This window comes from Carassius auratus, chromosome 31, assembly GCF_003368295.1.
Source record: "Carassius auratus strain Wakin chromosome 31, ASM336829v1, whole genome shotgun sequence".
NCBI lineage: Eukaryota > Metazoa > Chordata > Actinopteri > Cypriniformes > Cyprinidae > Carassius > Carassius auratus.
The window spans coordinates 5,893,307-5,906,370 of NC_039273.1; the positions used below are offsets into that span (position 1 = coordinate 5,893,307).

At 39.3% G+C, this 13,064-nt stretch overlaps 1 protein-coding gene across 1 annotated transcript; it reads left to right on the top strand.

Annotated features, from left to right (window-relative positions):
- The first annotated feature begins 1,162 nt into the window (after window positions 1–1,162).
- Window positions 1,163–12,598, top strand: LOC113050326 (ephrin type-A receptor 2-like). Its single transcript, XM_026213179.1, has 17 exons — window positions 1,163–1,323; window positions 1,566–1,633; window positions 2,234–2,891; window positions 7,024–7,179; window positions 7,298–7,630; window positions 7,970–8,097; window positions 8,506–8,683; window positions 8,844–8,946; window positions 9,162–9,217; window positions 9,410–9,535; window positions 10,188–10,373; window positions 10,477–10,538; window positions 10,635–10,844; window positions 10,964–11,113; window positions 11,300–11,493; window positions 11,599–11,754; window positions 11,875–12,598. The coding sequence occupies exons 1-17, from the start codon at window positions 1,239–1,241 to the stop codon at window positions 11,981–11,983; spliced, it is 2,958 nt and encodes a 985-aa protein (XP_026068964.1). The 5' UTR covers window positions 1,163–1,238; the 3' UTR covers window positions 11,984–12,598.
- Window positions 12,599–13,064: the final 466 nt, after the last annotated feature.

Here is a 13,064-nt window from a genome sequence, read left to right on the forward strand (position 1 = left end):
AGCGAGTAACACACTGAAGAAATGACTGAAATAATATATTTTTTTAAATACTTCAATAATCTTTGTTTATTAAGATTTTTTCATAGTGCATTTAAATATACTGGAGACTAGAATGTAAAATGCTTTGGGGATATTTAACAGATCAAAGTTTAAGTCTAGTCTTAATATTAATGGCAGTAAAAACTCTATGAGTCTGGATTTTGTTCAGAGCCATGCCACATAAAACCCTACTTGAGTCTGTCTAGAATTAAAGCTTAGGTCTTTCATTTATTGTATGTCTAATGAATATTTATAGCTGCTCTCACAATGCAGGCAGCCTCAGAAGAAGTCAGCTTGTGTTTGAATACCAGGTCAAGGAACTCTGACAGACTGCTGCACAAAGGAGATTTGACTCAAGCATTCCTTAGCATTGCCTGGCGATGCTTTTGTTTGTCATATTTCACCATCTACATATTCATACTCCTTTAACTCATTAGCAGTTATTCATTCATTGAGGCAAGCCCACTTGACCCCTTCTCTAACTTGTGATGGGAATAAAATAGTGATGGTTGGTTTGACAAATATTTTAAGTGGGCTTTAGTATGCCCTAGACCACAACCAATAGCTTTAGTTTTAGCTTTTGTTGCAGTTTATGCTTTAAAACATTTTCCACTTTAGCCAGTGCTAAACAATAAATAAATAATAATCTTTAGAAATCCATAGGCTATATAAAACTCCGTATTCCTGACAACTACAATTAGATTTTGGGTTAGACAAAAGTTATTTGTAAAGTGCAATTTGTGAACATTTTAAAATCGTTTTCAGTCACTGTTAATAACCATTACTAACATTTTTTTTTCATCGTTTAAGCCTATTGAAATTCGTGGTGAACCGCATTAAAATATGAAACTAATTGCAGTCTGTAAAAGAAATACCTGGATTTTAGCTTCAAAGCAGAGGAATACTAAAAGCCCTCTCTTTGAACTGAAACCGTACCAAATCGTCTGAAATTACTATTGTGCAAATGAACGTGGGCGCAAACATCCGAAACTCATTGAACAGGTGTGGGGGCCGTCACTCAAATCACCCAGGCGTCCCAGGGCACGCCCACCAGCGCCATATATGGAGCGCATTCCAAGGGGCGGAGTCACCTGACTTCCCATATCCATGAATGAAGCCTCAACTTCATTTAGTATGTTCCTTCATGCCGTAGTCGGCGGAGTTTCGCATGGACCAAAAAGTTTTATCTGACAAACGCAATGGACTACAGACGCACTCAGTTGAATTTATTATTTTTTTATTTATTTGTTAACAACGGATTTATGGGGATTCAGTCAAAAGAACGTAAGTAGCCGACAGACCGAAATTTTCTTTATATGAATCTTTTCACTCAGAGCTGACGTTTCTATTTATAATTACTGCATGATGAATGAATAAAATATATATTAGAGGTCTCTATAAAGGTTTATGTAAATCTACATAAGACTTTTAATTCAGTAAATGTATTTTATTTTATTTATTTATTTATATTATTATTATTATTTTTTATTTTTTTTGACTGTAACAAAATATTATATGATCCTTAGATGTGCTACTTGATATGAAGGCTGCTGGAAGTGAATTAGGTTGGTTAACCTGGCCAAATGAAGAAGGGGTGAGTTTTATTAATAAATCTGTTCTCTGTACATTCGCCATACCCAGTCATTAAGATTCATGAAAAGACTCGTATTTTTATGTATAACATAAAAAGTGCTCCAGTACATGTTGAGATGACATAAAAAATTTTTTTATATATATTGTTTTGCACCAGAGTGTTTAAATATTTTCCTTTCTGAAGGATTGAGCAGAAATAAGTTCTGGTCATAGGCTTTAGAGTGTGCAAAAGGTAGTATCAAGGCAGAGCGTGGTGGGAAAAAGCAGAGCAGAGGCCTACTTTTGGTCTCCTACAGCCTTCTAATGAGTTTTACAAAGGTGTGATTCCCGCAGTTTTAGTCTAACACTTAGAAGTAGGATATTGTAATATTTAATTTTAAAGTTGTGGCACTATCAAGTTAATTATTTGTCTTTCTGAGAGTCCCGACAAGCCTGACTTAATCAGTGGCATGAGTTTCAGGAGTATTCGGGAAACAGTAATTACTTTTCCAATACCGTAATAAAATGCTCTACCTTTAAAAAAAAGTTTAATTTGAGTGACTTTTCTCTCATGCTTATTATGAGATTTATAAAACATTTTGTCTTTTTCCATTTTTCTTAGTGGGAGGTAGTCCAGACGGTGGTGAACGGCTCTCTTCTTTACACTTACAGTGTGTGCAATGTTGCCAGTGACACAGAACAGAACAACTGGCTTCGCACGACCTTTATCCAGCGTAGGCCCGATGTCTCTCGCATATCCGTAGAACTGCGCTTTGTCGTCCGGGACTGCAATTCGTTCGGCGGCTCATCGCCTTCCTGTCGCGAGACTTTTGGCCTCTATCTAGGGGAAACTGACATAGATGTTGGCACAAATTTCCGCAAGAGCCAGTTTCGAAAGATAGCCACCGTAGCACCAGACGAGGTGACAGCTAATCGTGGAGGGGGCCGAGCTGATCTGCGGGTGAACATTGAGACGAAGAGCATCGGGCCACTCTCCAGAAGGGGCTTCTACCTTGCTTTCCAGGATTTAGGAGGCTGTGTTGCTCTCCTGGGGCTGAGGGTGTTCTACACCACCTGCCCAGCCACAATGAGAAGCCTGGCTGCCTTCCCCGAGCAGGTGGCATCAGGAGCGGAGGTGGAGGGCACCTGTGTGAAGGACGCAGTGGTGGTTGGAGAAGCTGCTCCTCGGATGTACTGCACCGCTGAGGGAGAGTGGGTCGTTCCTGTGGGCCAGTGTCTCTGCCGAGCGGGATACCAAGCTTTTGGAGATGCTTGCAAAGGTGAGTTTAGATGTTTATTGTTTTGTAGGGTTCTGGGCTTCAGTGATATGTTGAACTTATGCTTATTTAACAGTGGTTGATGGATATGGGTTTTTCCTTAATTGAAAAATTCTGCTTCCTCTAAAGGATGGTGGCCAATATCGAATATACAATTGATGATGTACAATCAGACATTATGGCAAAAGTGGTAGATTGATGCAATTGACTAGTCAGTATCAAGTATTCCAAAAAGCTGCATAAAGATGCTGATATATACTTAGAATTAGCAGTGAAACCTACTCAAAAATGCTCAAAATTCAACCAAAAAGATGAAAGAAAGAAAGAAAGAAAATGTATGCTGATAATTTGAATTGGCACAAAAATGTCATGTCTGCATATATATATATATTGGTCTGTCACTATAATATACTTTACTTTATTTAATTGTTTGAGTCCATAATTTTGCAAAGATTGATGACAATTTGGGAACAACTGCAGATCGTTGTGGGTGGGCAGATGGTAAGTGTGTTGTCGGATAAGGGTGTGTTCTGAGAAGCTTGAAAGATTTTTGTGGCTGCCACAGAGCTGTCTGAGAAATTTGTGAGAGGCCAGAAATATGACTCAAGTCAAATGGAATGTCAGCCGTCTCCCCACCCTTTCACCTGCTGGTGTATTATTTCTACATGTGTGCTTAACGCTTTGGGAAGGAAGTGTGAAGATACCAGGGTACTATTGTTAAGGAGTGTATGTACATAGTTACAGTGGTATGGTTTGCATTCATAGGTTTTTAACCTTTGCACATTCTCAAATATCTTGCATTTGAATAGGACTTAAATAACGTGTTTGGCTGAATGGGTTAGACTTCAATAATGAGTTATAATGCTTTTCATTAGATAATAAGATCTGCAAACAATTTTTCTCAGAACTAATTTGACTTTTATCAGCTAGTGACTTAACCAACTGCTCCCAATGTTTTTTTTTTATGGATGTATGAAGTCATTTCCACTCAAGTTTGGTTTGGGACGTTATCTAACACAGCTACATTCAAACATTAAATGCGTATTAAGTATTGGGCTACTATAACAAGTTCTTACAGAAAAAATGGATTCTTTTATGTTTCATTTTAAGGTTTTCCCAAATAGTTTCAAGGAATTCCCCCAAGGTCATATTGCACTTTTCCCATACCCTCCACCAGCTGATATGACACAATGGGCAGAGCTAACATTACCTGTTTTACATTGTATGTGTAAGTGTGTTACCATGACAACAGCTCACCGCAGATTACAGAGAAGGTTTGGCATGCCCTGTCTGGGGTAGTCATCATATAATTAAAGGTTGGGCTGGACTTCTCTGGACACCTTTTGTATCTGTGGGAAAATGTGGTTTTGAGTAGACACGCTATTTATACGTTACTGTAAAATGTAAAACCAAAGGAATTAAAACCTATCCATTGGTAAACACAATGCTGACCAACTGTAGGGCACATTTGTTGAACATGCTGTAAAAAAGGTTATCACTGGAAACAAATGTTAGCGAGAAATTTTTCAAAAGAGCCATATAGGAACAATCAGGAAGGGCAATCTCAGGAAAGCATGTTTTAAAGACCTTGGCCTCTGGCAGCCCTACAGGAACCTGCACCTGAAACGGAAATTGAAGAACATCAAGGGAGTTCAGAATATCTGAAGGCATTCGGGGTTATTGGGAAAAGGGCAGATTCCACACATTTCCTTCATAACGTAGTTTCCAGGAGACATGCTAAATGTTTTGACACCCTAGGAAGAAGTGTGATGAATGATGACCCGATGCAATAGCTCATGGGAGAGATGTAATGGAGACTGGTATCTTGTTGACTTTGTGATGACATGTTTCAGGAATGAGGAGTACATGTCCAGACATCGTAACCTGCGGTTCTTTCCATTCCGATTCTGACAAAGCCTTTTTTCTTTTTCTGTAAATGATTGTTTCACTCTATAATTTGTTCATCCACTCATCTGTTGACAGACTGCAGTAATTAACAACCTTTGCCTATACCGCTTGATTCAACTTGGTTGGGTTATTTCTCCATAGAGTGAAAAGTTGCCTCAAAGCATTCAGAGTAAAAAACGACCACTGAAACACTAAAGCTGCTGTTGTCATTGTGTTCATGGAAGTTTTACGAGTGGTTTTCTACATGAGTGCTGTTCTGTTCAGCTTATCGCCACCTGCCAGTGTTTGTTGGGGACATTTGTGGTTGGTTGCCGGGCAGGGATGGGGGGAAGGGGGTTCATTTGAATGGTTAGCCAGAGAAACGTGGAATTGAGAAGATTCGGGGGAGATCACAATTGTTCCAATGTTTTCACTGCTTGTGAGTTTGATACTGGCTACTGGCTAAAGATGTTGAATAGTAGCTGACTACAGGGTCATGATTTATTTTTTATAACATCATATTAGAGTTTACTGTTAATTGCATTGACCCATGAAAAGGTCATAAATATTTTTGAAATTAGCTCCAGTTTAATAGATGTTTAATCCAATTAGCAGCTGGGCACTTTATTTAGTGATTCAGTGGTTATCTAATGGTTCAATGCTGTTACTAATACCTATACTAATACTCTATATTTTACATGATTAAAATATACATTTAAATTAATTAATTAATAATTAATTAGATTTGTATTACTTTTTGATTTAGCTGTATTAACCAATATTGCATATTTAATTGTGCTTTCTCATTTTCCCTAATTTGACATGTAGATGAGCGTGTGATAAATGTAAAGTTAATCATTAAAAACTCTAATTTAGTGTTAGCAAATCTCAAAATGAATATCTAGTTTTGAGACTGTACATTTTTAATGTTATGATTCCCAAATATATATATTTATTTTTTTAATTACTTACTTAGCGAAATATTTCTTGACATGACACCATTTGTTTTCTTTAAAAGATTCGTCAGTGGTGCCATGAGCAAGTTGCACATTACAAAGTCTTTTCTTTCACACAAAGTTCCCATGGAAATAGCATTAACATGTTGAATCAGACTTATTACTCATGGCAGACGCGCATCTTGGCGTTTGGTGAAATTTGGATTCGTTCAGACCAATGACACGTATGCCACTCTCAGTAGACACAAACATGAAGATTAGAGGAATAGATTGGGAGTTTCCCGCTCTTGTTCTGACTTCAAATAAAATGCACAAAGAAGGGCTGCCTTTCTTATGTTGACCCCCTCCTTTAGACGTCCACCCTTATACACAGAGCAAATACACAAAACCCAATGTAAAATCTCAGCAGGAGAACTTCTGTCTGCAATCCTCACGCACCCATTCACGCTCACACTCACACACCTCCCATCGGCCGTCAATCTGAAACTTGGCCCTTTGTTTGAGGTGAGCACCGAGAGATGGGCCCCCAGAGGGTGAAAAACTCCCCTCAAAGGAAGTTCCTCAGCTCTGTGGAATCTATATTCACAGTGATTTTGCAAGCCAGTGAGTTTCTCATGCCCATTAAAAGTACACCTATCAGAACCGGCCTCATCTTAAGAGCGTTCATGTGATTCTGAATCATTGCTCTCGGCCGCCTTTGTTAATAATTGTTATCACCCCCCCCACCCCTGCCTTCATTCCTTTTTTTCCGGAGTTTCTTCCCTTTGTGTTTGTTATAGCATGTTTCCATCCTTCGGCAGAGGAAGGAAAGGAGGAGAAGAGGAGACCAGAGGTCTTATATTGATGCTTGCGGTTCCGACATCCTGTTTTTTCCAACGGACATCCACATGTGCTTCACTGCATTTTTTTTTCAAATCTCTTTCTTTCAGTGTTTTGGTACTGAAATTGACAGTGCAGAAGTAATCAGCCATAAAAAGGTCTATACAAAAGTTGGTGACCAGTTTGACTGGTTTCATTTAAAAGTATCTTCCGGATGCATTGTGAAGTGTGATCAGTTTATTGTTTGTTGAATGTTTGAATGACTGTTGTATGTTGCCTGTCGGTTGCATTATCCTGATTGACTTGTTTTGTGTGCAGTTGTGATTGTGCCAAAAGATTGAACCTCCCTTTATGTGCACAATGGCCAAAAATATAGAAATTGTGATGTTATATATTAAATGTGAATCTTTTTTGTCCTTTTAGTTGATAAATGCCTCATGTTCACCTGTTTTGTTTCTGTCTTTTTTTAAAAGCTTGTGAACTGGGTTACTACAAGAGCACAGATTCCAGTCAGACCTGTGAAGTGTGTCCAGAAAACACGAAGCGCTCGGGTCATGCAGCACTGCTGTGCCCCTGCATGGAGGGATACTTCCGGGCCCCTACGGACCCAAACTCTGCTCCTTGCTCTTGTAAGTGTGAATATATGTTTTTTTTACTCCTCTAAAAAGTTGTTTGATCTTAAGAAACGTAGTTTTTTTCTCTACATTTGAATTTAGTTTTTAAACATACCATGTTTTGCTCTTCTAGCTCTGCCTAGTCCACCTCAAAACCTGGTATACACACCCCTGCTGACTGCAGGGAGTTTGCAACTGAGCTGGCGCCTACCGGCAGACACTGGTGGCAGAAGTGACATCACATACAGTGTGGCCTGCGAGCGCTGTGAGGGTGGTCTGTGTTCACTGTGTGGTGGAAGGGTGCGATTTGAGCCTTTGCAGACGGCCTTGAAAGACCCTGAGGTTGTGGTTAGCGAGCTGGAGCCTCATGTGAACTACACATTTACAGTCGAGGCTCAAAGCGGTGTGTCCCAGTTTAGTCGAAAAAGAGCCACGGCAAGCATTACAACAGTGCTTCACTTCACAGGTTAGATATTTAAGAATTTCTGTTTAAATTGCACAAATATAAAGCTATTGAGCGACAAGCAATAGTTCTGTCCACAGTAATGGTGAAAATGTGCCAAAAATCCCATCCATTTGCATTTAACATGAAGCTGAATTTTGAACCAGTGAGGTTTCTTTGTGGGCAGAGCTACCCAGTGCACCTCATTGCCTGTCACAGCTCGATAAGATTAACAGATTAACACGGAGGAGAACTGATCACATGTCATGCCTGCTTAAGAAACAGTGCATCAAATGGCATTAAATGTAAATTGAGACATTGATGGTTAGCCAAAACACTGATGTATTGTGCCTTTTTATTTAGATGGCCCGAGGGTGCTGTACCTGAATGTAGAAGATCGGACCACCAGCAGTCTGACTTTATCCTGGGTCGTGGACCACCATGTGCAGAATAACAACTCTCCTCGCTTTGAGCTCATGTACCGCAAGAAGGTGACTATGATATCTTATTATGTTACATTTTTTATAAGAATATCAGAGAGACTGATGATTGGTGGTGGGACTGTAGACAACCACCTAGAACAATCTAGCAACCACTTAGCAATGCCTTAGCAACCAGCCAGAACACACTAGTAACCACCTAGCAATGCGACACCCAAGGAATCACATAACCACCAAAGCAACTACTTGGCAATGGCCTGCTAAATCGTCTAGTACACCCTATCAACCAGCTTAGCAATGCCATGGCATTCTGGAACCTTAAGTTAGTCATTTCTTCATTGAAAATATAATTGACTTTATCTTGTATGCTTTCTCCTTCCCTCTCTATGGACTTTCCATATTTTCTTTCTTTACTATTTTGGAATAAACATTCAATTTCCTCTCCTCATTGTTTCACAGGAGGATCCCGGAGAATTGGATGTCACCACCTATAACGTTCTGGTTCTGGAAAAGTACTCTGTGCAGATTAACGACCTCTTACCAGGAACAAAGTATGTGGTCCGAGTTCACACCCTGACAGCGGAAGGCCATCCCAGCAGCCACAGCACAGAGCATGAATTTGAGACGTTGCCTCTCGGTAAGTGCGTGCAAATGCGTATCTGGGCGTTTCGTTTTAGTCTTTTAATGCTTTGTGTATGAAAGTGCGTAACTTTGATGCATTTGTGATAGGCTATGGGTGGTGTGCCAATGTTTGTCAGTATCAGTGAACTGCATTTCTTTTTGTTCTGTTTCAACAGCCGAATCTCAGACGCAGAATAGTTCCATGGTTGTCATGGGAGCCATCGCTGGGGGCGGAGTCATGTTGCTGATTGTGGTGGTTATTTTCCTCCTGCACAAAAGGTTAGAGGACCTTTCTCTGGTATCACTTTTTCCATTCTATTCTCTTCTTTATCTCTTTCCCAACCACAGAGCAGGATTTCCCAACCTTGCCCTTAGTCACTTCACCCACACTGTTTACATTCCAGCTTTGATGTGTAATCATCCACATTTAATATATCATCAAGATAGGAGCTTAAATTAACTCACTAATGTGATGTTCAATGTTCTTTCATCAGGAGGTTGAATTCCCATGTCCGACGGCGGGTAGATGGAGATTACTTTTCATGTCCAGGTAAGGAATGAATTGAGTCCCTTTTGCATTCATGTGTTTGGCGTTAAGACATCATGTCTGATGCTATCAGCTATTGCTTCACACGAAAATCCCTATGTTTTAATCTTCAAAGTCGAACGTGTCATCTCTGCCCACATCTCATATAGTGGGCGTCATGTAAACAAGGTCAAACTCTACCTATTTATTTTATAGAAAAACTCCTGCCTTTGAAGACCTACATTGATCCCCATACATATGAAGACCCCTGTGCGGCTGTCCTCAAGTTTGCCAGTGAAATCCATCCTAGTCATATCACCAAGAAGAAAGTCATTGGTGCAGGTCAGTGTTATTCTAGTATTAATCAAATCCTATAATAGTGTTTATCCTGTTAACTGTCACTCACATTTTTGAACACAGACTTGAAAGTGCATGATCCAAACCTACATTTTTATAATTCTGACTGAAAACATTTTTTAACATGATTTTGATGTACCATGTTCATGGTAAAGCAATGTTTGAATTTAAAATGGGTTTCAAAAGAGGAATTTGTTGATTTTATGTTTTCAAGTGATATATAATTTCTGATGATTTCTAAAGTGTGATAGAGAAAAAGGCAACAAAGAAGACTTTTTTTCGACAAAGGTCAAAACTTCTGTTTTGATGTAGGTTTTTGGGGTGCACTCTTGCCATAAATTAATGTATTACTTTTCCTACATAATTTTTTACAAAAAAGATTGGTAAAATATCTATTTAGGAGTCTTAGACCTTTCCAACCTCCGGACCTTTTTTTATTTTTTATTTTTCTAAATCGATTTATTTCAGGTTTAGTCACAAGTTTTTAAAGTAATACATTAATTTTATTTTAGCTTCATAAAACAATTGTGTTCAAAATAGTCAATTGACTTGTGTTACTTTTTAAGTGTCTTTTCCTGTGCCTTGGACTTTAAGTTATGTCATTCATTAACAGTTGTCTTTCAATATTGCTCCATAGGAGAATTTGGTGAGGTCTATCGTGGTTCTCTGAAGGGACCAGGGCGCTGTGAGGTCGACGTAGCGATAAAGACCCTGAAGCCAGGCTACACCGAGAAGCAGAGGCAGGACTTCCTCAGTGAAGCCAGTATTATGGGCCAGTTTTCCCATAAGAACATTATCCGTCTAGAGGGTGTTGTCACCAAATGTAAGAATCATCCTGTCAAATAATAGTTTCCAGTACTTTAGAATACCATTCCACAAAACAGTGCATGTTTTAACAGGCCGTTCCCTTCTATCTATTGTTTCAGTCAAAGATGCCATGATTATTACAGAGTACATGGAGAATGGAGCTCTGGACCAATATTTAAAGGTATGTTCCTGTCAGCAAATGTTAATGTTTAATCTGAATACCTCTGCTGAATACCTTGTAGCACTGATCACTAATCTGTTTCTTTCTGCCCCACAGGACCATGAAGGGGACTTTTCCTCGCACCAGCTTGTGGGAATGCTCAACGGCATAGCGGCAGGAATGAAGTACCTCTCAGACATGAACTACGTTCATCGGGACCTCGCCGCTCGCAATGTTCTGGTCAATGGCAAATTGGAGTGTAAAGTCTCAGATTTCGGCCTGTCGCGAGTGCTGGAGGACTATCCTGAGGGAACCTACACGACTACTGTACGTTTCATGAATGCATAGCATAATAATCGTATAAATGTATTAAAACATTATTTTCATGAGTTTGAAAATGATTCAGATTTTCTGAGCGGATACTGAGTGAACTTTAACTCTTTTAGGGAGGAAAGATTCCTATTCGCTGGACGGCACCTGAGGCAATAGCGTACAGGAAGTTCACTTCTGCCAGTGACGTGTGGAGTTTCGGCATAGTCATGTGGGAGGTGATGTCATTCGGAAAAAGACCCTACTGGGACATGAGCAACCACGAGGTATGAGAAATTTCTTTTATTATTGCTAATTTCTCATACTTTAGGAGTTTGGCCTAAATTGGATGATTACAAAATGACCCAATGCCTTAGCAATGCTCTAAAAACCAATGAAATGTTTGATGCATTCATTTAAAAGTCCTCTGTGAGCACGAGTTTCAACTTTTTTCTTTGTATATTTGATCACAGGTGATGAAATCCATAAATGAAGGCTTCAGGTTACCGGCACCGATGGGCTGCCCATCTGCGGTCAATCAGCTCATGTTGCAGTGCTGGATGCAGGACCGCTCCAAACGGCCACGCTTTGTTGATATCGTCAACTTACTTGAGAAGCTGCTTTGCAACCCAGAGTCACTCTCAGCCATTGCCAATATCAACCCCTGGTAAGAAGCCGTTAACAGCCTGATGATGATAAATGTATTGTAGATTAACAAATCTACAATTGTATTTTTACTGAGATTTTCATTTAATATATCTCTTCCCCACAGTGTCTCTATTCGTCTGGCCAGCACAAGTGGTAATGATGGCGCCCCCTTCAGGTCAGTGGATGACTGGCTGGAATCCATCAAGATGGCCCAATACAGACAAACCTTCGCTCTTGCTGGAATTAAAACTATGGAACAGGTTTTGCACTTAAAAATTGAGTAAGTATGCCTGATTACATGCATAAATAAGTTACAAACTGAACCAGTTTCAAGAGGTTATAAATGACTTAAATTTCTATGGCCTCATCTAATCCATTCGCTATTTTCTTTTTCAAAAAGTGACATAGGGAACATTGGAGTACGACTGCCAGGTCATCAGAAGAGAATAGCCTACAGCATTCTGGGCCTGCAAGACCCGACGGCAACCCTGGATCTGCTTGCTGTGTAATGCAGCTCTGTTCTGAATCAACAGTTGAACTGGCCCAAACTGGACTTTAAAAACCTGACTGAATAAAGACCAGAATGCCCTCCTCAAATGAAATGGACTCCCTTCGGGAATAGAGACACTGTACTGTTTTGATATTTTGTTTCTCCTTTTTTAAAGCTTTTCATATGAAATTTGTACACGTCAGATGGACCCTTATGCTCTTTGTGATTCTGTTTCAACTTAAGCCATATTAAGTACGCGGTTGAAATATGAAGGTCTGAATTGAAATATTGTAACTATTTCCCTCAGGTCTGATGATTAGGGTGCTATCAAGGGTACAACGATAGTAACCTTATATTACTGTGGTGCCCATATGTCCAAATATTAAACAGAGCTGCAAAATGTGAGGGGTTGAAGTCAGATTTAAGGTTGTACAATTACAAATGTAAAAAGTTTAGTAGGAAATATAATATGTTGTTAAATTGTTGATGGACATCCTCCTGTTTTAAAAGATAGTATGAGTGTTTACATGTCTTATTTCAGCTCTTTTTATTTAATATTTATTTTTGTATTTATTGTATGTGTTTGTCAAGAAAATAATGTACTGTATAGGATTAAAATATTCCTTAAGTCTCATCCTAAATCATCTCTTCATCATCATGCACCACGCACAAAAGTCATGCACTAACATGCCTGAAATTACACATACACAAAAGAAACAACATCACTGTGCTTTAGTTTTAGATTTCCAGTAGACTGTAAGCTCTAAGTCTCTCCACAAATGCAGTTTGGAAAGCCATTCACTGTAGTCGAGAGAGACAAAGTGTCTGTAATAGTCTTGATTCGCTTCAGTCCTTCAGTGATGAATGTTTGTGAAGACTAATGACACATAATAATCATGAATTAACTACTTTTGTAAACTAAGAGAAGAAAATGCTTATGAATGAATGCAGTCTGTTGCCTAATACGGAAGCAGACAGGAATTAAGCTCTTAATTGAGCATAGTGGTAGTTGAACTGTGAACAAGTTAAGCTTGTCTGTTCTGGTCTGGTCAGGCTCATTTCTCTGCACTTAGTTCTTATTAAGAGGACTGTTGGTGAAA